Raw genomic sequence first — 25,091 nt, 5'->3', positions numbered from 1 at the left:
TTATTTTCTTTCATTTAAATTTTTTTTTTACTAAATAAAGCATTTTGAAAAACAGTTTTGGAAATCTCTTTTTTGAAATCTTCTACTTCTCTTCGAAGTAGTTACAAAAGATAAAGTTAAAGAGGATTTAAAATAAAATATAAATCTTTAAGATTTTAGAGCATAAAAAGTGTGAAACACGAAGAAAGGCTGAAGAACTTCTTCAAAAACGATTTTTCGAATCATTATCATATCTTTAAAAACAGTTTAAAAAAGAAAAACTGTTTGCAAATATTTCACCAGAACGGACGGGAAAGCCCTTGTTTAGGGAAATGAAGTATAATTTTAGAAAGATTTTATCAGAAATCAATATCTTAGTAACTTAGTTTAAACCGTTTTAAAGTGTAAAAAAAACTCCAAAAGTTATTTAAGTCAATCATTTTATTCCTTAAAACACCCAATTTTTGGTTAGAAAAATTCTCAAAGAACCCCTTAGATATACTAATAAATCCAAAAACTTTTTATTCTAGACTTTTCTTGGAATAAACTGCAGCCAAATGCCGTCCCTGTGGACGCCCACAAAGATCAATGGATCGATATCGGTGCCATCTCTAGTACGTGGACTAACCACAACCTCGAAATGCTGGACAATCGCGGCCAGAGCTGCCTTCGCCATGGCCAGGCCCAAACGCATGCCCACACATTGACGTGGTCCATTGCCAAAGCCCAGAAAGACGCCTTGCTGCTTGAAGCTCTTCAAGCCGCCATCCATGAATCTTTCAGGTCGAAAAACCTCCGGTTCTGGATAATGTTCCGGATCATTTTGCAGGGCATAGATGGGTATCATGAGGTTGTCACCAGGTCGTATTTTTAACGGCTCTGAATGATGGCTACCCTGTAGCTCGTACTCCTTGGTGCAGGTCTTTGAGGCCCAGCCAGCGGCGGGATAGATGCGAAGGCTTTCTAAGGGCGGAAAATTTAGGTTTGTTAAGTTTTGATTTTCCATATATATATCTATCCTATACCATTGAAACAGGCACTCAGATAGGGCAGGTCTATTAGCACATCCAGATCGGGCAGTTCGCCGCTGGGACTGGCCTTCTGAAGTTCGTCCAACAGATGGCGCTGGCACTTAGGATTGCGACCAAGCTGGAAGGTGATATATGATAAAAATATATATATCTAACTTCCAAAATCTTTTCAAAATCCTTCTAACTCACCAGCAAAAGACAGTGGGCAACGCTATTCGAGGTGGTGTCCAGGCCATCAAACATAAAAGTCATGACATGCGAGGCCATATCCTCCTCGCTAAGATTGAGATCCCTTTGCATCTCCAACAGATGATTGATGAAATCATTACGTTCCTGATGCTTAGCACGACGCAGTTGCAGAGATTCGCTTATGAGCGAACTATAAAATTGATCATGGGATAGTGGGAATACCTTGGGACGCAGGCGGCGTGGAAGATTCGGAAATATACCACAGACGGCACCGGCAATGGCCAAGCCACGATTCTCGGCGGACATCTCTTGGTTTTGCCGGACAACTGGCAAAGGATTGTCGCTAAAAGTGCGAGCCTGAATGCCTAGAACACAATCGAACAGAGATTCACCCGTGAAACGAAGGCCAAGCTGGAAGGGATTACAGTTTTAAAAGCATCTTTGGGATACATATATAAGATTAACCCACATCAATACAATCCATTTCCTTGCCGCCTAGTGACTTTCTGGAAATAAACTCGCAGAGATCTCTACAGACACGTTGCATAATGGCATGGGTGGTCCTTATCCGTCCATTGGTCAGTAAAGTTGAGAAGACTGCCCGCTGGTGGCGCCACTCATCACCATCAAGTACAAACGGATTGAGGGATACCAAACGATCCTTGGCCAAGTCCACCATTTTCGAGACATCATTATTCTCAAAGTGGCTGAAGGCACTGACATAGATCTCGTAGACCAAACGTGGTTCCAGGATCAGCAGCTTGGGTGCACGCATCAGGAAGCAACCCACATAGCTGTGTGTACTTCGATAACGCCTGAGTATGTAATACAAAGATATAGATATAGATCAGATATAGATCTGATATAGATATATATATCCCAATACCCACATATAGATATCCCGCATATCCATGGTAAAATGCTGCCTTGGCCAAACCATATTTGGAAAAGAGCCAAAAAGTGGAAAGACCCTTGGCTCCAGGACTCCACGTCGCCGCCAGTGTCCAAAGTTGGACACCAGAAACACATAGAGCACTCCCAGCAACGTAGCAATCCCCAGTAATAGCGATCCAAACATGACGACGCTGTAAGCGAAACTGAGTAGATGAAATTGAATCGGATATGCGAATCTTTGGGGGTTGAGGATTGAGGGAGATCACCTACCCAGTGGCGTGCTTGCGTGTCTCTCGAAATGATTGGTGGGTGCCATTATCAAATTAACCAATGATCTGCTCTTATATCAGAACAACTTAGAAGATGCATTATAGAAGCAACCTTTACACTTTTATAATCTTTAAATGTTAACTAATGTTTAAATCTTAACTATATATAAAATTCCTAAGAAAAAGGTTTGTTTTTGATTGAAAAGGCAAGTAACTAAAGATTATATTTATTGTTAAAGATAAAAGTTCAAAGATCGTTATACGAAAAACCTTTATCTTAAAACTTTCCTTAATAATAACTTTCCTAACCTCTTCCCATTCATAACAAAAACTAGAATTACAAAATTAATACCCCCCCGAAGAGGTCATAGGTGAAAAGCTTGTGTATCACTTTAAACCAAAGCCCCATAGAAAGCACTGTCAACAGCCTGACAACCCTGAGCCAAAAGCAATGCCACCACCACCAGACTACAATGGGAACACTTAAATTGACAAAGTCTCGAAAGTATTTAAATATTTATTTACCCTCGGCTTGTGCTAAAGAAGAAAATTCTACATAAATATTTATAACACTTGCTATGTCATATACTTTCACTATTTCCCATTTCCCTTGTCACTTCAACTATGGCAAATACAATTAGATATGCTTATTATACTTTGTGTAAGCTTACATCTTATTAATCTAATCAATCAACTGACAAATCGAAGAAGAGCTCTATTAAGGGATTTTGTGCAGTAGTCACTGGATGCCTCTTCATCAATCATTGAAGTTTGTACAATGATTGATGATATTATGCAAACGAAATGCTCTAAAAGTAGATCACAGACAGGGAAATTGTTAGTATTATTAGTTTAAGCTGATCTTTCATGAGTTTCTGCTATCTAACCTTAGGACAACTTTCTGCCAGTGTAGTTCCAGTTCCCACTGGTTAGCGACATTGACATTGTTAGGCCAGACAAGTCTCCGGGACCAAAGCGTAACCAATGGATTTGACCTCGTTAAAGCAGCCACAATATAGTAGCAAAAACCCACCACCTGGAGAGATCTTGGACAGCATCTGAGATGATGACTTTGCGAGCTGTGGAAATGGATTTTGTGCGAAAGCGAAAACGAAGGAAGTGCCATGTGATGTAATCTTTTGGTTTATCCATAAATAAAGTTAAAATTATGCTATGGCTAAGTATATGATGATCAATCTTTACACATTGATGAAACATGAAAAATCAGTTGATTCTAAGTTCTTTGAACGCCTTTCATAACCCCTATTATATAACCCATTGTAAATATTGCCAATTTAAATCAACTACAGAACTATCAAACAGAACGAAGATATGCTGAAAATTTTAACAATTTCTTTAATTACGTACAGAACTTACCCTCGGATTGGGGTTTTGGCAAATAGTGCCAATTTTTTCCATTGGTAAACAAGTGCGGATTCGGATTCTAAGCGTGTTCTGTGCAAATAGCCTAAGAATGAAACAAAACCAACAAAGCTATAGATATCATAACTGGAGATTCGAGTACGAAACAGGCGTTATTTGCCCTGAACAAATATGCAAAAATGAAGACTAACAATTAGCTGAGATGCTGCTTGGATGGTTCTGCTATATAAGTCTGATTTTTGAAGTTACTAAAGCACAGTTTCTTCTATCACAGCCAAAAGCACAGACAGCAAGATGCGATTCGGTTGCCTATCGGCTTTGATCTTTGCCTGCCTCCTAGTGGTGGCCAATAGCGCAACAACGACCCCCCAGCGAGCTCCACACCGACTCCCACAACGACCCCCCCAGCGAGCTCCACACCGACCCCCACAGCATCCACGACTACACCTACAACGTCGGACACATCATCAAGCTCTTCGACAACGACGTCCACCGCCACCACAACGGTGGCACCAACGACAACCACCACCACTACTACAACGGAGGCAACCACCAGTGATAAGAAAGTGAGGCATACTCGCCGTTGGACAACCACCCATAAGAGGAGCGGCAAGAAGGACAAAAAGAACAAGAAGGACAAGAAAGACAAAAAGGACAAGAAGCACAAGAAGCACAAGAACTCCAAGAAGTCCAATAGGAAGCTCAAGCGTACCCGCCGCAGTGGTTAAATATTATGATCCCGTCTTTAAAACCAAATCAAACCCAACGATCCCAACCAAAACGATGATTATATCTTTTTACTAAATAAAGTAGGTTAAAAAAAAAATCATTTTTGAAGATATCTTTTTCAGATTTTTGTTTTAAAGTTAAAGAGGATTTAATATAAAATATAAATCTTTGAGGTTTTGGACCTTAACAAGTGTGAAACACAGAAGAAAGACTTAAAATCTTTTTCAAAAACGATTTTTCGAATTATTATCATATCCTTAAAAACAGTTTAAAAAAGCAAAACTATTTACAAATTTCACCAAGCTATACTGATATCAGAAAAGTGCTTAACAAATTTCCAAAAACTCTCAAAAACCCTTGAAAAAAAACACATTTTTTGGAGTTCTTTTTTTGTTTTGCTTATGCATTTATTATAATATATGGTGGGATCAATTCTAAAATCGATCTTTCAAAATGAATTCTATGACACTTTCGGTTATACAAATGAATTAAAAAAGTTGTATTTTTTTTTTGTTTAATGTTTTTAGATTTTCTTTTTTATAGTGTAATTTTCGATTAACTAAGGGGAAAGACATGCGACGACATGAAATGAACATCGGGCTAAGATGTTCACACATACATCTATTTAGATATATGTACATATATATGTATATATATATATATACTGGTATATGTAGATATAGGTTTTAAGTAAATTGTCTGCCAATTTGCATATCTATATGTTCTGTGTGTGTGTATATATGTACTATATATATATATATATATGCGAAGTCATATCCATAGACTTAGGTGGCTAAAAAGTTTTTGAAAATCGAAAGAAAAAAAAAAAACATCGAGTGAAGACGACGATAGTTTGCAAGTATAAAAAATATGTTTATGTTAGTTTTTTTTTCTCCATCTAAAAATCTTCCTTCTTCTTCTTAAACATCATCTTTTGTTATATAAAAAATCTTCAATCTTCTATATCCACAACCTCAACCTGGCCAGCAGTATGCGTGTGTGTGTATGCATGTGTGTGTATGCTTTTTGTATCTATGTTTTAATTTTCAGCGATCTCAGAATTTTTTTCTTAATTTTTTGTTTTTTTTCTTTTGTTGTTAGGTGGAAACAGGAAGCGGCAATAAGAGTACTTTCTCATTGCTAATCTGCGATTGATTTTGTAATTAATATTATAAATTTTTTCTTTCTTTCCTGGGTATGGGTATTCTCAGTATGCTCATATCTATAATATATATGTATAAATGTGTAGATCATCGTTCAACGTTTTTATAAAAAAATATATATAGGTGTGTGTGTGTGTTGGTATTTATGTTGGTTTTTTTTTGCCATGAAGTTTGAACTGTTTACTCTGTAAGACTTTCGGTATTGGGATGTCGTTAATGCACCAATGTGGGAATATATTTATACTATAAGTATATATATCTGTAAATGGATATGTTTAAAATTTTCTCTCATTTATATTTTCTTTTTTTTTGTTTTTTTTTTCTTGGGCAAAAATGTTATTATTGAGTTTTTACGTTAAAAAAAGGTTCTTGTGAGCTTTTTCTTTACTTTTTAGTTTGGAATGAATTCTCGTTTTTTTTTTAGTATTAAAAAAAAAAAAACTTTATGAATGCTGAAGGCAGAATCAAGTTAACTTTGCAGATTGTTTCTCTATTTATGTTTAGTTGGGGGGAGGGGGCTTTCTATTAATAGTGAAAATTTGAACTGGACTTCATTGGCTTACATAGAAAAACGTATATAAAACTAAATTTCTACTTAAATAAGGATTTTCTTTTTTCAAATATATATATATATATATATATATATATATATATATGGAAAATATAGCAAATTATAATTTTTGGGCTTAAGGAGCTCTTCTTTAGTCTAGGGTAAGTAGTTGCTGTTATTAAGCTATTAATATTTCATATTTTGTGGTTCATTGTGGTTGCTTTTTTATGCGCCTTTCGATCTCTAGATATATATATATATACTATATATATCTATATTTAATATTGTATTGTTTTTTTCGCCTCTCGTTCGTTCTACGCTCCTCATTTTTTGTGTTTTGTTTTTTTTTTTTTTTTGTTAAATTTTATTTTAAATATCACGGCATTCAGCTGAGGTCTGATCTGATCTATTTCTTATGCTTATATAACTTTTCACATGATTTTCTTTTCTTATTTATTGCATTGGCATTTCACATTTTAGTTTGTTTTATAGTTTTTTTTTTAGTTTTTTTTTTTAAGGAGCTTTTTCTTGTAAATCAAAAAAGAAAAAGAAAGGAGACAGATAAAAAAATGGCTATTGAAAGGCTTCCGGTTATCGACTATCTATTATCGACTATCGACTATTTTGGACTAAACAAAACAAGCAAGAAATTAAACTAAAATAGCTCGCGAGAGACACAGATACAGATACGAATACCGAGATGCAGATGCCGATGCCGTTGCCGTTGCCGTTGCCGTTGCCGATGCCAATGGAGTTGGAGTTACAGATACAGAGAATGGTTAGAGCAAGCACCAAAAGCTAAGTCTAGGGATCCTCTTCGACAGCGCCCTGACTGAAGATCTGGGCGCAGATGCGTCGCAAATGGAGCTGGCCACCACCCAATAGGCCCGCCCTCTGCATTAACTCTCACAAATTCCGACGGCCCAAATGACGATCCTCAGCCACATTCTCCTCCTGCCCATCATCATCATCGTCGTTATCCACCTCTCCTCTGTCCAGCTCTACATCCACTTCGAATCTAGAACCATGATGCCTCTGTGGCACCACCACTCCCGTATTATTTGCACTCTCGCTGAAGTGCATCAAATTGGTGTCCATCAGTCCATTGGTCAGACTGAGTGGCGGTGATGATTGTGACGGTGGTCCCTCTAGCGATAGACGACTGTTGGTGCTAATGCTGCTCATGCTTAGCTGATCATCGAACACCTCAATATTCACCACAGTCGAGAGTTCACCATGATCACCAAACGAATGACGAATTGGATAATCTCCGCCAGCTTCGTTGACTTCCAGTTTTTGACCCTTTTGGCTAAGTATCATTGGATTATTGGGATTCATAATGCCTTTGGTTGTTGGGATTATATTGTTGTTGATGTTATTGTTGTTGTTGTGGGCCAAACCATCAAGCTGATCAGTGGTGAAAAAGTTTCCTAAATAAAGGAAATGTGATTAGTTAATGAGTTTACTTAAGAAAGTTTCGTTTTTTTATAGTAAAAATATCAAATAACCTTTCAGAACTTGATATTCTCCATAAGTAATTCTGATTTTCTGATCCCTTAACCTCCCTTAAAATAACAAAAACTTCATCATAGCATTTGTTGTTTTAACTAAAATTGCATTTATTTAATCATACATCATTTAATTAAATTAAATTTTAGTGTTTAGCGATTTCCTTGCCTCCTTTTCTCATCCATTTCTCTCAAACGTAAATCATAAATACTGCGAGTTAGATATAATTTTTATACGATATACGATATATATATATACAGAAAAAAACAAACGATTTCCTCACTTCTACTACAAACTTTTAAAGAACAAAAAAAATAATAATTAAAAAAAAAACATACACAAGAGACCATTTGGTAAAAAATTTAATAAATTAACAAGAAAGAACAAAATAGAAATTAAAAAAAGAGGAGGAGAAAAATTAGATGAAAACTTGAACGAGTATGGGGGGGAGAAAACTTAACGAAAGCAAAGCCTAAAAACAAGTTCGAACAATTGTGACATTGGACAGTTAGTCAGTATTATAATCAATATATTAGTTTAGTCATTAGTCATTAGTCATTAGTTGCTTTGCAAAAGTCACACGCAGTTGGATTTCTATTTTCTGTTTCTTTACTTTTTTGGGCAGGAAAATGTTATTTCTTGGGAGAGGGGGATAATCGTTCTATGGTTTAAATTTGTATACCCAAATATATGGGGGTTTACATACATTATTTATTAACGTATTTAAATTCCAACTTTGTGTACTGCAAGCTATAGCTGCATGAGTGTGTGTGAGTGTGTGTGTAAGCTAAGGGGCAGGTTATCAATTTTACAAATTTGTATTTTCTTTTTTTTCGGGCGCCATTTATGTACAATTTTTGAGAGCATTTAATTGATACTTTGATACTTTTTGATCAGTGTGTGTGTTTTAGGCCTTTGTTGTTATATATATATATATTATATATAAGAGTGTGGTTTATATATATATATATATTATATATTATAATTTCTAGAAATGTATAGCTAACAATATAACTTTGCACTTAAAAATTGGTTAGTATTTAAATATTTTTTGTCGCTTTTCCTTAATTGTTTTTAATTATTTTTTGTCTAAACGAATAGCTACAGTCGTTTTGTTTTTGTTTTTGTTTTTCTTTAAATTATTAATATTAAAACTAACTGTTTTTTGTTTTTTTCTTTTCAATAAATCACAATTTTTTTGCAGAGTTTTGTGTTTTGTTTTGTTTTTTGCTTTTTTGTTTTTCTTTTAGTTTTTTTTGTTGTGGTTACTGAACTGATATACTTTTTTTTCCTCTTGCCCACAGCTAAAAATTAAGAATCCTAAAATCGTCTGTCGTGGTTTTTGTCCATTTTCGAATTTCCTATTTTGGAGATCTCTTGATCTCTCAGTTTGCTGCTGTTGTCCTGGTTGTGATTGACCTATTTAGCTCTGGTTCTGCCCACCGGCTGCTCATCTTCCTCCTGTTTCAAGATGTTATTAGGCTGGGTGATGGCTTGACCTGGTTCTTCAGTGGGCTCTTGATCCAATGACGCTGGCGGAGGTTGCTGCTGCTGCTGCTGCTGCTGTTGAAGCGCATGGGCAGTGGGTGCTCCATCTTGTCGATTGGCGTATAGATGCCACAGCACCACCAGGCTAAAGACGCACAGCAAACATATCGCTAATTCTTATCTCTTGCGACGTTTCGTCTTCTTCTTTGTGGCACTCGGTGGGCTGGCAACGCCCACACCCAATCCCACAGAGGTAACACCACCGGCGGCTGGTGAAGATGCTGGACTGGCGGTACTGGTGGTTAAGTTACTACCAGCACCAGCTGATCCGCCAGATGAAAGGGATTGCAAGCCAATGCCTAGACCCAGACCCGTGGGATCTGGATGAACTGTCGTCTCTACGCTGCTTTCCTCCGCTGAGGACGTGGACGAGGAGGTGGCCGCCTCGATAGCCGCTATCAGATTGATCTTATGCTCCAACTTTTTGGTCTTGAGCTTGTGCGGAACAGCATTACTTGTGCTGGTGGAGGACCCATAGACCACATTGTCATCAGATGTGGTGGCTGGTACAGGTCCTTCGCTATCCGTGGTGGTGGCATTAGTGGCAACACCACTGCTACCAAAGTGCAGCAGATCCTCGGGCAGTGATTGCTCTGGCTCTGTTTCCGGCTCCTCAACACCCTCATCATCATCGGTCTGCATTTGCCTGGCAGATGGATCCTGAGCTTCCAGCTGGGAATCGCACATGCTGATGCTAATCAAAGGACGTAGTTCCTCATCATCTGGCTCACGATCCCTTTGCTGCTGCTGCTGTTGCAGCTGAAGTTGCTTCAGTCGCTTGTGCTTCTTGCTTAGTTTTTTAACGGGTTCTTCCATGACCACAATTTCTTCGGATCCGGAAGAGTTATTCGATGTGGAGGTGGATTTTTGCAGGGCCAGTGTATCCAAAGTAATGAAGGCAGGTTCTGGTGTGGTCACTTCCTCAGGCTGGGCCTCTGGATCTGCTTCCCTCATTCGTTCCTGTTCATTTTCATAATGTAGCGAACCGCACAGTGCCAGGATCAGATTCTGTTCGGTGAAACCCCGGGGCGGTGGGGAGATCTTTCGCGGGATCGCTGCATTCTCCTGTAAAGGACTCTCGAAATTGATTAAGCTGACCGTTTCCTTCTTCGAATCCTCCTTAACCTCCAGGGGTTCCAGGGAGGGAAGAGGTGGCAAGGCTTCCAGTGGCTTTAGACCGCTCAGGAAATCCTCAAAAGTGTCCTTCACCTCTTTTGGGGGTGTGCTTAGTTCCGGCAAGAGTTTTTCATCCCGCTTCTTTTCCGGACTCATCTTGGTAGGCTTCTTGCCCAGGCTGGGGTAATCCTGAACCGCTGGCAGTTTGGTTGGAGCCTCGTCGATCACTCGCCTCCAGGGACTGGTCACGGTTACCGGAATGAGGGGTTTTTCGGCTTCAAGAGGCTTTTCCTTTTCCTTCTCCTTGACCTTCTCCTTATCCTTCTTCTCCTTGAGCTTGGCTTCTTTTTCAAGTTCTTTAAGCTGTTCCTCTTTCTCCTTCAGCTTTGCCTCTCTCTCAAGTTCTTTGAGCCTTTCAGCTTTCTCCTTCTCCTTTAGTTTTTCCTCCCTTTCTCGTTCTTTCTTTTCTTCCATTTCCTTCTTGAGCTTCTCTTCACGTTCCTTCTCCTTGAGCTTCTCTTGCCTTTCTTTTTCCTTGAGCTTTTCTTCCCTTTCTTTTTCTTTTAACTTTTCATCCCTTTCCTTTTTCTTTAGCAGCTCTTCTTCCTCCTTTTTCTTTTCCTGCCTTTCCTTTTCCTTAAGCTTTTCTTCTCGTTCCTTTTCTTTGATCTTTTCAGCTCTTTCCTTTTCCTTGATCTTTTCTTCTCGTTCCTTCTCCTTGATCTTTTCTTCCCGCTCCTTCCTGAGCTTTTCTTCCTTTTCCTTTTCCTTAAGTTTTTCTTCTCGTATCTTTTCTTCCTTTAGCTTTTCTTCCCGAAGCTTTTCTTCTTTTAGCTTCTCCTTAAGTTTTTCTTCCCTTTCCTTTTCCTTGATCTTTTCTTCCTTGAGCTTTTCTTCTCTTAGCTTTTCCTTTAATTTGTCTTCTCGCTCCTTTTCCTTGATCTTTTCTTCTCGTTCCTTCTCCTTGATCCTTTCTTCTTTTAGCTTTTCTTCTCGTTCCTTCTCCTTGATCTTCTCTTCTTTAAGCTTTTCCTCACGTTCCTTCTCCTTGATCTTCTCTTCTCTTTCCTTAAGCTTAAGCCTTTCTTCCTTTTCTTGCTCCCTTAGCTTGGCTTCCCTTTCGGCGTCCTTTAGCTTCAGCTCCTTTTCCTTGGATTTTTGTTTCTCCTTGTCGATTGTCATGGTTGCAACTGCTCCTCCGGGTTGTTGTTTCTTTTTGGCCGTTTTGGGAGGCTCTTCCTTAGGCTCCTCTTTCTCCTCATCTTCATCCTCGTCCTCCGCATCTGGCCCGCTCATCTCTACGTGCAAACTTAATCCCTGGGCACTGGCACTGCTCACCATGACGGCTGCAATGCTGCTCTTGTTAGCCAGCAAGCTATCAGCATGATCGGATTCCGGATCCGAATCGTCTTTCTGGGCTTCCTTCAGCACCACCACCTCCTCCTTCTCCTCCTCCTCTACGACGATCTTCTCCTGCTCCATGCTCTTCGGTTCTGGCTTTCTTTCGCTGATCTTCCCACTGCTAGTCTTTTGCTTGTTACTTTTACCCTTCTTTGATGATTTTGTCATAGTGGCAGAGGTGCCCTCATCCTCGGAGGTGCCACTACCACTCTTCTGGCTGGCAGTTTTAGTGTTATTGGCGTTACTACCCTTGGGCTTGTTCAGGTGCGAAAGCTCTGCAAATTTCTGCGCCTGTGCCGCATCCTCGGCAGCTGCCAAGGATCGTAGGGTTTTCTGTTGCTGCTGTTGTGCCTTGTGCGATTGCTTCTGGGACTTCTGCTTCTCCTTTTGGACGAGCACCTCGTCCACCTCCTTGGCAATCACCGGTACTATCAACTTATTGACCAGCACCACTGGCGGTTGGCAATTGGCCTGCTCCAATTCCAGTTCCGAGGCCGTCGCTTCGTCCGTCTTCTGATCCTTCTGAAGGAGCTTCTGTCTTTCAATCGGATCACTGCAAAATATGGCCACCACTGGCCGAAATAGAGCCTCATCACAATTCTCATGGATAACCGTATCCTCGGCTGCTAATTGGCCAACCACTTCATCCAGCATATCCGTTTGCAGTTCACCAGAGATCCCAGCATTCAGATCCGTGACAGTGCCCAAGGGATTGACCATTTTCTCTACACGGGAATAACTGCAGATGTTGGGTAAAACGGAGGCCAAAGCAGAAATCGAATCCATCGAATGCAAATGCGTCTCCGTCTCCGGATGTTGATGATGATGATCCTCCGTCACCTCGTCCAGGTCATTCAAACTCTCATGTTCGGCGAGGGCATCATAATAGCAGGCATTATCACAATTTGAGGATGAACTTCCGCCGCCGGCGGCCAGGAGGAGATCCGATGAGGCTGGCAAGGAAGCGTCAGCCAGAAGATGATGATCGCCACATGAAGCGGCTGCCTGATCTGCAGATGCAGCTGGAGGGCGGGTCAACACAACGTTGGGGCACGGGACACAGAACACAGAGCGGAGAAAAAGAGAAATAGAAGAAGAGAAAACAAATTATGAGAAAGGCGCATTTTGGTTCGTACAGGAAACAAAAAACAAAAAGCCAAAGGCAAATTTTAATTTCGATATTGATTCGAAGTTTTGATTTGAAAATGTTTAATTGGAAAATACATTTTAGCTTCTGCTTATTATTTTTTCTCTCTCTCTCTTTTTTTATTTTGTATTTAATATATATAATTTTCTTTTAAAAATATTTTAGCTAAGCTTGGTTTTTATTTTTTATATATAGATTGTATTGGCAGTGTATGCGTTGGAATTATTTATTTTTCGAGCAGTTGATCGATCGAAAAGGAAGCGGAAAACACTCAAAACAAAAAAGGAAAATCGAACGTAGAACAGAAAAATAGAACTTTGTAAATATATATATATATATATATATATATACATATTTGCTTTGTGCAACTCAAAAAAATGAAAAACGAAAAATTATACTTTTTGAACTGTCATTTTTTTTTGTTTTGTTTTGTATTTTTTTTTTTAGTGTGAAAACGAAAAGAATTAAAAATTAAAGTTAAGAAAATAGCGTGACATTGATTTTGGGTAAATAATAAAGAAACTGGATATTGTTTTTATCGTGAATTTTGAATTGCGTTTTCGAAATTTGTATGGCTTTGGCTTTTTATTAAGATATTCATGTAGATTAATGTGCTCTTTCCTCTCAACCGTTCTTTCTCTCTCTCTCTCTCTCTCTTTTCCTCCCCTTGCTTTCGCCCTCTGTCCATCTCACTCGCCCCCAATCACTCTACGGTTTTCTCACTCGCACGTGCAATGAAAATTTCGGTTTTTAATTTTCGTTTTTTTTTGTTTAGCAACTTTTAAACGAAGGAAACTTAAAAAAAAGTGTATAAAACGAGTCACAAGAGGCAAGGGGTAGAATTTAGGGGCACCCATTAAAATAGAGTGAAGAAGAAGATAAGCAAGCAGCGAAGCACAGAGGTGAAAAGTGCAAAAAGGCAGATGTAAAGTGCAACCATGTGGTGAAAAGATCAAGAAACAAGGTGAATATTACACAGAACGTGGTGAAGAGAGCCAAATGGGGGTGGTGAAAGGTGTAAAAGGATGTGGTGATAGAGTGGTGAGCAAGAAAAATAAAACAAAACGAATAAACAAATGTTACCAAACCTGGTAACAAAAGAGAACAAGAAAATCCAATTGTGAAGGAATATAAAAAATTCAAAAAGTGAATGGTAAGAAAGAAGTTTAAAATAAAAAGGTGAAAACTGTATAGCTTCATGGTGAGAAATTAGCATTCAAATCCAGCTGTAGTGGCAGTTTTTTCCTTTTTTGTCATTAGGGATATATCAGACGAGGTCAAAGATAGATATATTTCCAATAAAAAACCGATCAGTTTGACCAAATCCCAGGGTAGTTAAGTGCACGACAGCGGTTAAACAGCGACCAATGGGGCAAACAAGTGTTAAAAGTAGAGATGGTGTACATATTTTGGTGTTGCAGAAGAATTAATTTAGGGGGTTTGGTTGGGGTTTTTTTTTTTTGTTGAGTTTTATATAACGGGGTCTTTGCTGTGACAAAAATGATATTAGCTTAAATTTAGTTGTCATTAAAATAGAAATAGATTAATTTTAGTTAGATCTCATTTTATGGCTAGACAAAAAACACCAAAGAAAAGTTCATTGTTAATTTTGATTCGGCTAGAAAAATGAAATTCCAAAAACTGAAATTTTTTGGAAAAAAAAAAAACACCAACACACTTACACCACAAAAAAACACACGCTCACACACACGCACAGCGAAAAGAGGTAAATGTGAATGGATGAAGAATGAGGAGAAAGCTTAGTGAAATGAGAAAGTATAGATTATAAGGATCATGCAAAGGGTGAGAGGTGGGAGGGCAGGATGGCTATAACATCATCATCATCATCATATCATCATATCATCATAGTTCATCATCATTATCAACAACCAACAACCAATGCCAATTTCGTGGTGTTTCATAATCAAGATTAAAATACTGTTTTTTTTTGTTCTTTTCTTTGACCACCAAAAATATTTTGAATTAAACATTTTCATTTTGAAAGCGTTCGAAATAAAAATCATAAATATATATATATATATATATAGAGATAATTATGTGTTTCCAAAAAAACAAAAAACATAAATACAAATTTAAAAAAATCCAAAAAATGTAATAAGAAAATACACATAAAAAAGGTATAGATCGTAGACACTTAATAAACAGATTTGTGAAGACATCGAGATTCGGCTAACGATCAACGGTGATGCCTTTGATTCTAGGGCTTCACCCTCGCTTGGATGACCGCCTGTAGATCCTGTACAGAGCCAAACAAGCAAGATCATTCCCAAAAACCATTGGCTAGCTTATTCGAAGTGTCTTGCACCAACATGCAATATTTATGTGTACATCTAACCAGGACAATTATGGGTTTTACTTGCCACTTACCCGTATTCTCACGTCGAGCTGCTGCCGTTGATGGCGATTCACGCATGGCATCTGCCAAATCCTCCTTAAGGCGAGTATCACCATGTCCATAATCCGAATCCAAGTGACCATGTCGGAAGCGATCCATTAATTTCGGACTCTGCTCAATGCTGCCTTTTATGTTCATTGAAATTAAGAGTTAGATTTACAAAGTTAAAAATCGAATTCATTTGCTTACTATAAGATCCGGATTCTATGAGGACAGGTACTCCCGCACCGCTGCGTCCCGTCACTGCTGAACTACCAATGCCAGCTCCTCCCACCGAAGTGGCTGCATTCAAAGGCATATTCAGCGGACTGGAACGATCCTTGCCTCCTACTGAACCCACACCCAAATTCGCGGAAGCAGCTGTCGTCGAAGGCAACGTGGTGGTCGACGTTTTGGTAACGCCTATCTCCACCGCCTCTGCATCGACATGGTTCAGATTGGAACTAGAAAAGGGAAGTTACAGATTAGTTTTAGTCTTATATAGAAACCACTAAAATCTTTTTGCTCTATTTGTATAGATCATCCCTCACCCGCTGGGCGTATTGTAGTTCTTAAAGACAAACTGCGGCCCCATCCATAGCCGTCTATGGGGGCCTGCGTGCGTGATGATCTCCACCTGAGCCAGCCAGCTTTCGGCCCGCTCGTCCGGCTCATCGAAATGATGAGCACTGTCCAGCAGCAGGCTGGCATGGCGATCCTTGATCAGCCAATTATCCAACGTCAGCGGTGGTGCGATTTCTTGAGATCCATCCTTGCGCCGTCCCAGATTCCATTGGGCACGGGCCTCCACCTCCAGTTCGATGGGCGTGTCATCACATATCTTCTCTTTGGCAACATCTGCAAGAAGGTGAAGTGATAGCCATAAAGTCAATAATATAGAATGCTACTTAATAAGTAACTTACGTGAGGCTAGCTTCGTGTCCAGATCGTACTGGATGAGCGCCCCGTGGCCGGCCATCACGAAAAGCGAGTCCACCGCCTTGCGCTGGACGCGATGCGGCTGCTCTCGTGTCGCCATCGGCGGCTCCAGCAGCCAGGACCGCGATTTAGCGAAAATGGAACAGACACTTAGTGGTTTGCCACTGTCGTCCGACAGCGAGGATAGGCGTTGACGCTGCCTCTGGCTACTACTGCCGACACCGACGCCGACTCCATGACCGCCGGAACTCACTCCAGAGCCCATAACGCCGCCTCCACCCACTCCACTGCCCAGACCTGCCGATCCTGGCGGAGATCCTAGGGTAAAGGGCTGCCGCAGCTGAGCCAACGGCTGCACTATCGACGGTCGGGGGTATGGCGGCAACGTGGGATTGTGATACGGTTGCAGCGACTGCACGAATGTCGTGCTCTCCGAATGTGAGATCGGCGAACTGGAGCGCCCGTCAGCTCCCAGGCCAGCGCTCCTATGGAAGCGGGATAGCTTGTTAACCACATGCAGGGAGGTGTGCGTGCGAACGCCCATGGCTCCGCCGTAGGGCGTAATGGGGAAGACGTGGGTGGTGCCGCGCAACGTGGACACGGCAGCCCAGCGCGAGTCCAACGAGAAGGCAATGTGCTGCACTTTGGCGCTAGTATCGCCACGATGAAGCACGTACAGATGATGCACGGCAGCCAAGCTGGGGCCCACCGGATGTGGTTGTACTCGGAACACGTGGAAATCGTGGCCACGTCGATCGGCGGTAAGGAGCAGCATGCCAGAGCTATCGAACTCCATGGCCACCAGAGCTTCGCTGTGAGCCACAAAATGAGCCACGATTGGATCGCCACCGCCCTGTGAGCCACCCGTCGAGCTTAACGGTGTACCCGACGTAGGACTGTAATCCTTAACTGGATGCTGTAATCAAAGAGATTAAAGGTCAGTATAAAGAATTATAGAGGAATTATTTATCCACCCACCTTTACATCGATAATGGTAACCACACCCGACTGCTTGGCATCCGGACCACCGCTGGCCGAATCAAAGCTGCTGCTCTTGGAGCTCGCGCCGCTGCCTGCGGTGGTGCCGGTAAGTCCAGCGGCCACCTGTTCACCAAACTCTCGCAGTCCCTTGCCCAAAGATTTGGCAGCATTGAGCACAGTGGCCGTATAGCTGGGTACGCCCTCGCCATCGCATCCGCCGCCACTGCGCTTAGAGTGCAGCAACTTGTGCTCCGCATAAGCCAGCCAGCGTGGTCCCAACGCAATGGGATTGGGATTGATGCTGTAAGAAAAGATCACAACATGTTTAATGATCTATGATATCACTTACTAAGTACTACGAAAATAGAGGTAAGCTTTAACTAATTCTAACTCGTATCATCCCTTTTTTAACTACAACTAACCACTGCTAACTACAATGAACTAAAAAGCTACAACCAAAGTTAATCGACCATATAAAATTACCTACTGTCAAAGTGTTATAATAACTGAGTCCATTAGATTCTCATTATCATTATCTCTATAAATTTACTTAATTTGGAATAATTTGGCGAAGGCGCTAACTTATTTTTAAGCTGAATGATTGATTGACTAAATATATATACTATTTAAATTGGATAATTATTTTTTTATCAATTTATTCTAGGATTCTTTCTAACAAGATTTCCTTAAAGGATTCCTCAGTATTAACTCACCCCGGACTGGGATAGCAGGTGGTAATGGTAAGGCGGTCCTCCAGTGTCCTGGCATCGAAGACAGCGATTCGTTCGTGGAACGTGATAACCACCGCCGATCTGTTGGCCTGGATGTCCAGCACTGCGTTCTTGAACTTAATCGTTTTGACCTGGACACCCGTTTTAAGGGACATAAAGTTTACGGCACTGAATTGGGCAGCAGCCGATACTCCAATACCAACTCCACCGACTGAGCCGCCAACTGTTGTGACACCACCGCTGCCGCCACCCAAACCTAATCCCGAGCTGCCAGCTAGTATACCACTGACCGCTGCACTGCCTCCATCGACGAATGCCACCAGGGGACGTTTCTCGGCAAATGCATCGACCGGTTCATCTGCCCGGCCATTCTCGTCCAATGCGACGGCAGTTGCCGGTGTGGGCAGCACCCGGAGGGCAGTGACGACGCCGTGACGCCAGGATAGCACCTCGACAGCTTCGCCATTGGCTGGGATGGCCCACACTTGGACGCCCAGACCGTAACCGAGTATCAGGAGCAGTGGCGGTGCTGCATTCCCCTCCAGTTCCCAGTCGTCACCGAAGCGTGGATCGCTAACATCTGCACACGTTTCGAAACGAGCCCAAGTGATGGTGTCCTTGGGATCTTGAACCGGCTGGTTGGCCAGGGTCACATCGTTAATGAAACCAATGGCAGAGTCAAGGATCGAGCGATCCGACACTGTTTGCGGCGGCACAATGGCCGGCACGGCTGTGCCAGATTTGCTGCTACCAGCAGAACCGGAGCCCAAACCGGAACCAGATCCGGAGCCCGATCCAATGCCTGAACCGACCACGCCGGAGGGATGGCGGCGTGGCGAGTCCGCGGACATTTTGCGGTGGCTTCTGGGGGGGATAGCCGGTGGTGACTATTGGCCGCCGGAATCGCTCCTCTTCTAGCTGCTACCACAGCTGCCGCCAATGATACAGTGCCTCCACACTGGAGATCAGTGGGCAGCAGTCGTCTAGGGGGTGACAGATGGCTTACGGTGGCAGTGGGTGGCGGGTGGCAGTTCTCGATTGTTGCTCTCGCTGATGCTATTTCTCTATTGACGCCTTTCCTGGAGACACTGCGTCTGATCGGTTGTTTCTTTCCCCTGCTTTTTCGCGCTCTCTCACTCTTTCTCTCTCGGTTGGCTCTCTTGTCGTCAACTGCAAATAGAAAGCAAAAACAATAAATAAACAAATTGAACAATCCCACACATACATCTAACCAGCTCCCCACTCTTTTTAGGGTGAACCCAAAGACCTTTACACGAATTTGTGAAATCTGAACTGTGAACTAATAGTTTAAAGATCATATGATGATAAGCTACCCAACGTTTTGTTGGCTTTTACATGTCATTATTTTTTCTTATACGCCTTGACTCATGGCACAACAACATTTAATTAAAAACAATTACAGTTAAACAACTTAAACTTCCCCCAAAAAAAACTGGTTTCAAAAGCAATAACATGAAATGAACTTGATTTTTGATTTTAAATTAATCATACGACCTGTAGTCCAGATTTTAAAAGTTGTATTCATTTGTGAGAATATGCCAAAGTACGAAATTTGTTAATTTTTATAACAATGAAATTTATATAAAATAATATATAAAAAAACATTGCTTATGCAGTAAAATGTACTCATGACAAAAGACACACTACGTATACGTGATTTTTACACTTGCTAAGTTCTTTTGAAACTAAGGTCCACCCTAATGGGCACATTTCACAGTTTCTTTTGGTCTTTTCATTTCGTTTCATTTTCCCTTTGTCTCAATCAAAATACTTTAATCTTTGAACAGAGCCCACCCTCCAACCATTGCCACCCCCGACACTACCTCCCTCGCACGTATCCACTCTTAGCTCGCTTGTTACCAATTTATTAGCGCATTACGTGTATTTATTTTCTTCTCCGCTCTTTGTTTTCATTTTAATTTTACTTTTTCGGTTGCTTTTTGTGCCCCCCTCTACTTTTGTCAATTTCAATTCCATGGGGCGCAAATTAAGTGCAATAAAAGAACAACAAGATACGGTTACAAATTGAAAGTATAAAAAAAAAACAACGCAAAATATATTTGTTGTTTATTTTCACACCACAAACACGAAACACAAAAAAAAAAAAAAAAAAAACAAGCTTCAAACCACAACAACAAACCTCAAAGTCACGCAGAAATCATCAGGCCATTTGCTTTAGCTTTTAGCTTCTAGTTTTAGTTTTCTGTTCCTTTTCGTCTTCAATTCGCCAGCAAAACGCAATATGCAAACACAAAGAAGCTAGAAATGAGTTGTTCTTCTCTCTGCCCACCTTTTATTTGATTGGAAATAACCGTTTAAGCCAAGCCAAAGATCTCTTCTTCTCAAAAGAGAATTAAACAACCAAAAGGGGAAATGAAAATAACGCTACAACCGTCCAGTAATCTAGAATAAATTAACCCACAAATGACCCCACAAAATTTTAGTTTTATTTTTAAAATGATGGATATGCAATACTTTTTAATTTTTTGGCATTCTCTACATAGCCATTTATTATTTATTCAAACCGATCAGAGGACAGCGGGTGAACGATCCCTATCAACGATTACTCGAACACCGATTTGCTGAATATATTGCAATTGGCAAAACTTTTCCACGTGTGGTGGCAATTGATTAAATGAATATTTCGCCACATATAGATAGAAATGAGGTAATTACTAAGCTATATGTACATACATATATGCATATGCCATACCATATATTATTTCGTATTGCAATTAGCAAATGATAAGGCATGAAGTTGTGTTGTAAAGACGTAATGATACAATTAAATGCTTGTAAAAATTTCGAAATACCAGGGGAGGTATTTCAAACGCATTTCTTTGAAGCACTCGAAATTCCCAAGTGAAACTATATATTTACATATATACAAAATGAAGGTAAGGGAGTCTTATGGGGATCTTAAGGGTTAAAAACCCCCACCAATAACGGTATCCAACCAAGCTGGAAATGGGAGTGGAAGGAGTGCAGCTGCATCGCTGCATTCCTCAATTGGGTTGGCACAAGCGCAACAAAAACAAAAACAATAACTGTAATAGCAGCAACAAGCAATGTCACACACACCCAAAAGCTACATACTTGTGAGAGAAAGAGACGGTCCGTCGCCCCCTCGTTGTACCTCTCTCCCTCTTGCCCATGACGACCATAAGTAACGCATTTGTCTTTGTTTAGCAATAGGAATCCATATAGGCATTGATTCGCAAGAAGAGTGAGGGAGAAGAATAAAGACCCCTCATTGTTAATACAGTCAAAACTTGTAGCTTCATTAAATTAAGGTCATCTAGATAATTTTAAAATATTTTTATACAATATTTAACATTTATTGTTAGTAATTGCAAATTCTGAGTTTTATTTTGAAAACAATAGTAAGCATTTGTTTGCTATGTCGTATATATCAGTAAGGTTCTTCTTATAGAGGTTAAACTGTACCTGGCCTCGTATAAGCTTACACGTATCCTTGACACTCGATAAATTCCAGAGCAAGTTCAAACGGGAACGCGGTCAACGCATAAACGAATCTCAGACTCAATGCAATTTCATCGGACTAAAGAAATGCATAAAGATAGAAAAAGAGAATGCAAACGAAAAGAGAAACCCCAAAAGAGAGTGAGCATATTTCTATTTCTTTTCTTTTTTTTTTTTTTGTTGGGGTCCCATTGTTTATGCTGCCCATTGCCAAAAGCCACTTGACAAAATCCCAGCAATTCTTTTTCCTTTTCCTTTTTTTCTCTTTTCCTTTTGCGATAGGCAAAGAATATACAACAATAGCAACTTATTCGCACACAATTGCAGTTTGTGAACAGGTGTTACTATAAATACCAACACACAACGTTTAGATATTAGACATGCAATTTCATCAGTTCTAGTAATTAAAACGTGTTTTTTAGGCTGTGAGTAACAGCTATTTTAATGATACAAAAAAGTCGTTAGCACCCAATAGTATAAAAGAAAAATTAAACTTTTAGAATGTGAATTCTCTTTTTTTTTTTGTATTTTTGTTCATTTGAGGTGGTATATATGTAGCTACTTTATAACGTATCTGTGAAACACGGATTTTTTATAGCACAAGTTCATCAACCCACATACAGCTGATTATTTGCACTAGATTACGGACGAAATAATTTCTATTGAAGGAGATTAAAGAGGACAATATATACCAGTCACACACGCCCCCGTACACCTCATCAGATGATAAGGCAATCCCTCAACCTTTGGCAGTCCTTGGATGCGAACAAAGGAACCTCTTGGTCTAGAGTAGATAAAACTAACCTATAGGCCATACAAACAGTAAAACTTGTTCTTAACGAACTGCATTATTTGGTAACAAAGTTTCTAAGTAAAATTTGAACGCTCTTAAGCTTATAGAACTATAAAGTTTATTTGCCTTTCTACATTGATAAATATCCTAAAAATAAATCTTTTTATCAGTTCAGAATAATAAATATATATTAACATTCCCCTTATATGTACATATATATGTATTTCAATATCTTCAAACGGTGTAGTTTATTTGCACTGTAGTGCTGACAGAAGGAATGCAATTTTCGCTTTTTTTGATGTTTTGTTTCTTTGCTTTTGTGTTTCTGCTTATTTTCAATGACAGCCACCCACTCGACCAAACATTGGCAAATTTTTTGGCAAACATTTCTATTAGGTAAAATCCTAGATATGTGGATAAAGAGTGAAGTGCGGTAAAACCAAAGCAAGAAGAAAAAGAAAGGCAGGCGCAAACTGAGGGGAAGGGGATGGCAATTGAAAAATGTCACTTTTAATGTGCGTTTTAAATTTGTAAATGAAGCGAAAACAATTTGTGCCAACCAAATATTTTTGTTATTTTTTGATTACACGACAGCGTATTGTTGTTCTTATTGTTTGTGTTGCCTTTGAATACAGTTGGAAAACAAAGAGCCAAAAGCAGAGCAATTATCAAAATATATACAGAAGTCAAAAAGCACAAAAGAGAGAGAGAAGGAGATGGATAGAGATAGAGAGAAGGAGAAGAGAGCCGAAAACGAAAACAAAACTCTAACACACAGCCAGATGCACTTGAATGCACACACAAACGCATCTGCAGCAACTCAGCTGCAACGAAATTTTGTTGTTGTCCTCTCTCGTAGCCAAATTCTCGGTCTCTCTCTCTCTGTGCCTTGCAGCGTCGCACAGTGGAATGATAACATAACACAAATTCTGAGTTGAATTTATCCCTATTTCCATGTTAAGTAACTAAATAGAGAGTGAGATCTAACGAATTTAAACGCAACTTTTATTGGAAACTATATAAAGTCTTAAAAAATTTAAAATATAAAATTAATAAAGACTTGATTTTATATAACCTACAAGTTTCTATGTCACTTCTCACACTTCTTATCCACTGTGCCCAAATGTGTTTCACTATCAGTTCGTTTCGTTTCCACTGCTTTGTTGTTGCTCGTCTAATGCGCACATACACAAACACTTCTATATAGACGAGTGTATCTGTGTGTGATTTTTTTTCTTCATTGTTTGTGTTTTGAAATATTGTTTTTTTTCGCGTCACAGCCAAAACAAAATTTCCACTACTTTTGACATTTAAATAACAGCAAATGCTTAATGGTACAATTTCTGCTCTCTCTTTCTCTATTTACTTCTCTTCCACTTTATTTTTTGCTCTATTCTAGGCTCTTTGTTTGCACAATTTACACGTCTGTGATTTCGACAGACCAACAATAAACAAATAGTTGCATAAATAGAAGTTTGATTTTTTCTTATATGTACATACATATACACGATTTTCATCAGTTTTCGATTCTTTGCTTTACTTTTCTTTTTTTTGCGCGTCAAACAAAAACAACAACTAGATGAAGAAGAGGAAGAACTTACCACTTGCGTTGTTGTTGCTGTTCGATGGTTGAATCAGCAGCAGCTGAAACACAACAACAATGCCACTCGTTTCGCTCGTTCCACTTTTCTCACACGTTCCGCAGAGCGCGCGCAAAAACAACAACACAAACAAAAATCATATGTTTTCAGCTGCTTGCTCTCTTTCTCGGTCTCTCTCTTTCTTTCTGTAGCTTATGTTGTTGATTTCCTTTTTGGTGTGTGCTTTTCGTCTCTTGTTGTTGTTGGTTTTGTTTTTTGTTTTTTAAACTCCTCTTTATTATTATCTTCGTTTGTTGCAGGCGGCAGCAGCAGCAACAAAATTTCCAATTGCGTCTTGCTTTTTTCTCTTTCCTCTTCCGCCCCCCTGTTTTGGATGGTTTTATATGTTTCTTGTTTTTTTTAATTTGCCACGCCCTCTAACAGTTGTTGCTTAATTTTGGGCTACTGCTTATTAATTTTAGCCTTTTTCGAAACGCGCAGCAAATTCTCAACTGTGGAGCTCGAGTTTTGTTTGAAAAAACTGAACTTTTTTGTTTCTTCTTCTGCCGCTGCCGCCGTCGACGCAGAGCCCTATTGCTGGCTCACTCGCACACACACATTCACGCACACGCACCAATACAGACACAACGACTGCGCTGCGTCGTACGTTTTATTTTTTGAAATTTCTTTTTCGTCGTTTTTCGTTTATGATTTTGTTTTTGTTATTGTTACTGTTGTTTCCTACTGAAAATGTTTTTGTTGTTACTGCACAAAAAGTAACTGCGACATAAAATCTGCAAATCAAATCGTTCACCTTGTTTTTGTATTCACCCGTTAACTTATATATATATCGATTAAAAGACGATTTATGCGTCGCAACACAAAAAAAAATAAGAAAATAACCAAGAGAGACTGCTGCCAAAACGAAAAGGAAAAAAATCTAGTACTAGCTGGTCTGACTGCTAGCGAGCTTTTGCCTTTATTCGTGTAATATCTATTCGTGTAATACACTTAGTATTATTAATTGTTATTATTTTGGTTGCTGCGATGTTTCTGTCTCTGTTTTTTGTCTCTCTCTTCTGGGTGCTGAGCCAATGTGACCGTTGCAGCATTTACAAGAAATAAACAAACTTGTAGGGTGACTACGGTATATTTAAAAGTAATAGCTAGCCGTTCAACATATCTAGTTTATTTAGTGTGGCCGGAATCTCGGTACTTTGAAATAATTTTTGTAGGGACTTGCAATGTTTCATCTTATTG

General features: G+C 39.8%; 3 protein-coding genes across 4 annotated transcripts; 1 reads left to right on the top strand and 2 right to left on the bottom strand.

Annotated features, from left to right (window-relative positions):
• Positions 1 to 402: 402 nt before the first annotated feature.
• LOC108104343 (probable cytochrome P450 28c1) lies at positions 403 to 2,371 on the bottom strand. Its single transcript, XM_017210337.1, has 5 exons — positions 2,090 to 2,371; positions 1,669 to 2,014; positions 1,200 to 1,610; positions 1,005 to 1,128; positions 403 to 942 (listed from the first exon to the last, which is right to left on the bottom strand). Exons 1-5 carry the CDS (start codon positions 2,275 to 2,277, stop codon positions 506 to 508), a joined length of 1,506 nt encoding a protein of 501 aa, XP_017065826.1. The 5' UTR covers positions 2,278 to 2,371; the 3' UTR covers positions 403 to 505.
• An 855-nt stretch (positions 2,372 to 3,226) lies between these two features.
• LOC108104323 (salivary glue protein Sgs-3) lies at positions 3,227 to 4,473 on the top strand. The gene is given in 2 exon segments (XM_017210306.2): positions 3,227 to 4,109; positions 4,112 to 4,473. Coding segments are annotated over 2 exon segments (432 nt in total). The 5' UTR covers positions 3,227 to 4,039.
• Positions 4,474 to 4,856: 383 nt separating this feature from the next.
• On the bottom strand, positions 4,857 to 24,998 carry LOC108104351 (breast carcinoma-amplified sequence 3 homolog). Of its 2 annotated transcripts, none has more exons than XM_017210357.2 (8): positions 23,853 to 24,992; positions 17,937 to 19,124; positions 17,221 to 17,524; positions 16,228 to 17,158; positions 15,855 to 16,161; positions 15,514 to 15,767; positions 15,297 to 15,449; positions 4,857 to 7,617 (listed from the first exon to the last, which is right to left on the bottom strand). In XM_017210357.2, exons 2-8 carry the CDS (start codon positions 18,803 to 18,805, stop codon positions 7,094 to 7,096), a joined length of 3,342 nt encoding a protein of 1,113 aa, XP_017065846.1. In that variant the 5' UTR covers positions 18,806 to 19,124; positions 23,853 to 24,992; the 3' UTR covers positions 4,857 to 7,093. The 2 variants fall into 2 exon arrangements, with proteins under 2 accessions (XP_017065846.1, XP_017065845.1); XM_017210356.2 differs by lacking the exon at positions 4,857 to 7,617 and adding an exon at positions 8,893 to 12,783 and having other exon boundaries at positions 23,853 to 24,998.
• Between the last annotated feature and the right edge of the window lie 93 nt (positions 24,999 to 25,091).

The sequence above is a fragment of the Drosophila eugracilis genome, unplaced genomic scaffold (assembly GCF_018153835.1).
Source record: "Drosophila eugracilis isolate 14026-0451.02 unplaced genomic scaffold, ASM1815383v1 contig_1985, whole genome shotgun sequence".
NCBI classification, from domain to species: domain Eukaryota; kingdom Metazoa; phylum Arthropoda; class Insecta; order Diptera; family Drosophilidae; genus Drosophila; species Drosophila eugracilis.
Note: the sequence above shows the minus strand (reverse complement) of the source record. Positions and strands in the feature narration are given on the sequence as shown.

Coding starts and splice junctions, on each gene's coding strand:
- LOC108104343 (XM_017210337.1), bottom strand. CDS start 2,277: ATGTTTGGATCGCTATTACTGGGGATTGCTACGTTGCTGGGAGTGCTC. Junction 1,129..1,199: donor TTGCCCACTGTCTTTTGCTG/GTGAGTTAGAAG, acceptor ATCACCTTCCAG/CTTGGTCGCAATCCTAAGTG. Junction 943..1,004: donor TCTGAGTGCCTGTTTCAATG/GTATAGGATAGA, acceptor TTCCGCCCTTAG/AAAGCCTTCGCATCTATCCC.
- LOC108104351 (XM_017210356.2), bottom strand. CDS start 18,805: ATGTCCGCGGACTCGCCACGCCGCCATCCCTCCGGCGTGGTCGGTTCA. Junction 16,162..16,227: donor GGACACGAAGCTAGCCTCAC/GTAAGTTACTTA, acceptor ACCTTCTTGCAG/ATGTTGCCAAAGAGAAGATA. Junction 12,784..15,296: donor AGCTCGACGTGAGAATACGG/GTAAGTGGCAAG, acceptor CCCGCCCTCCAG/CTGCATCTGCAGATCAGGCA.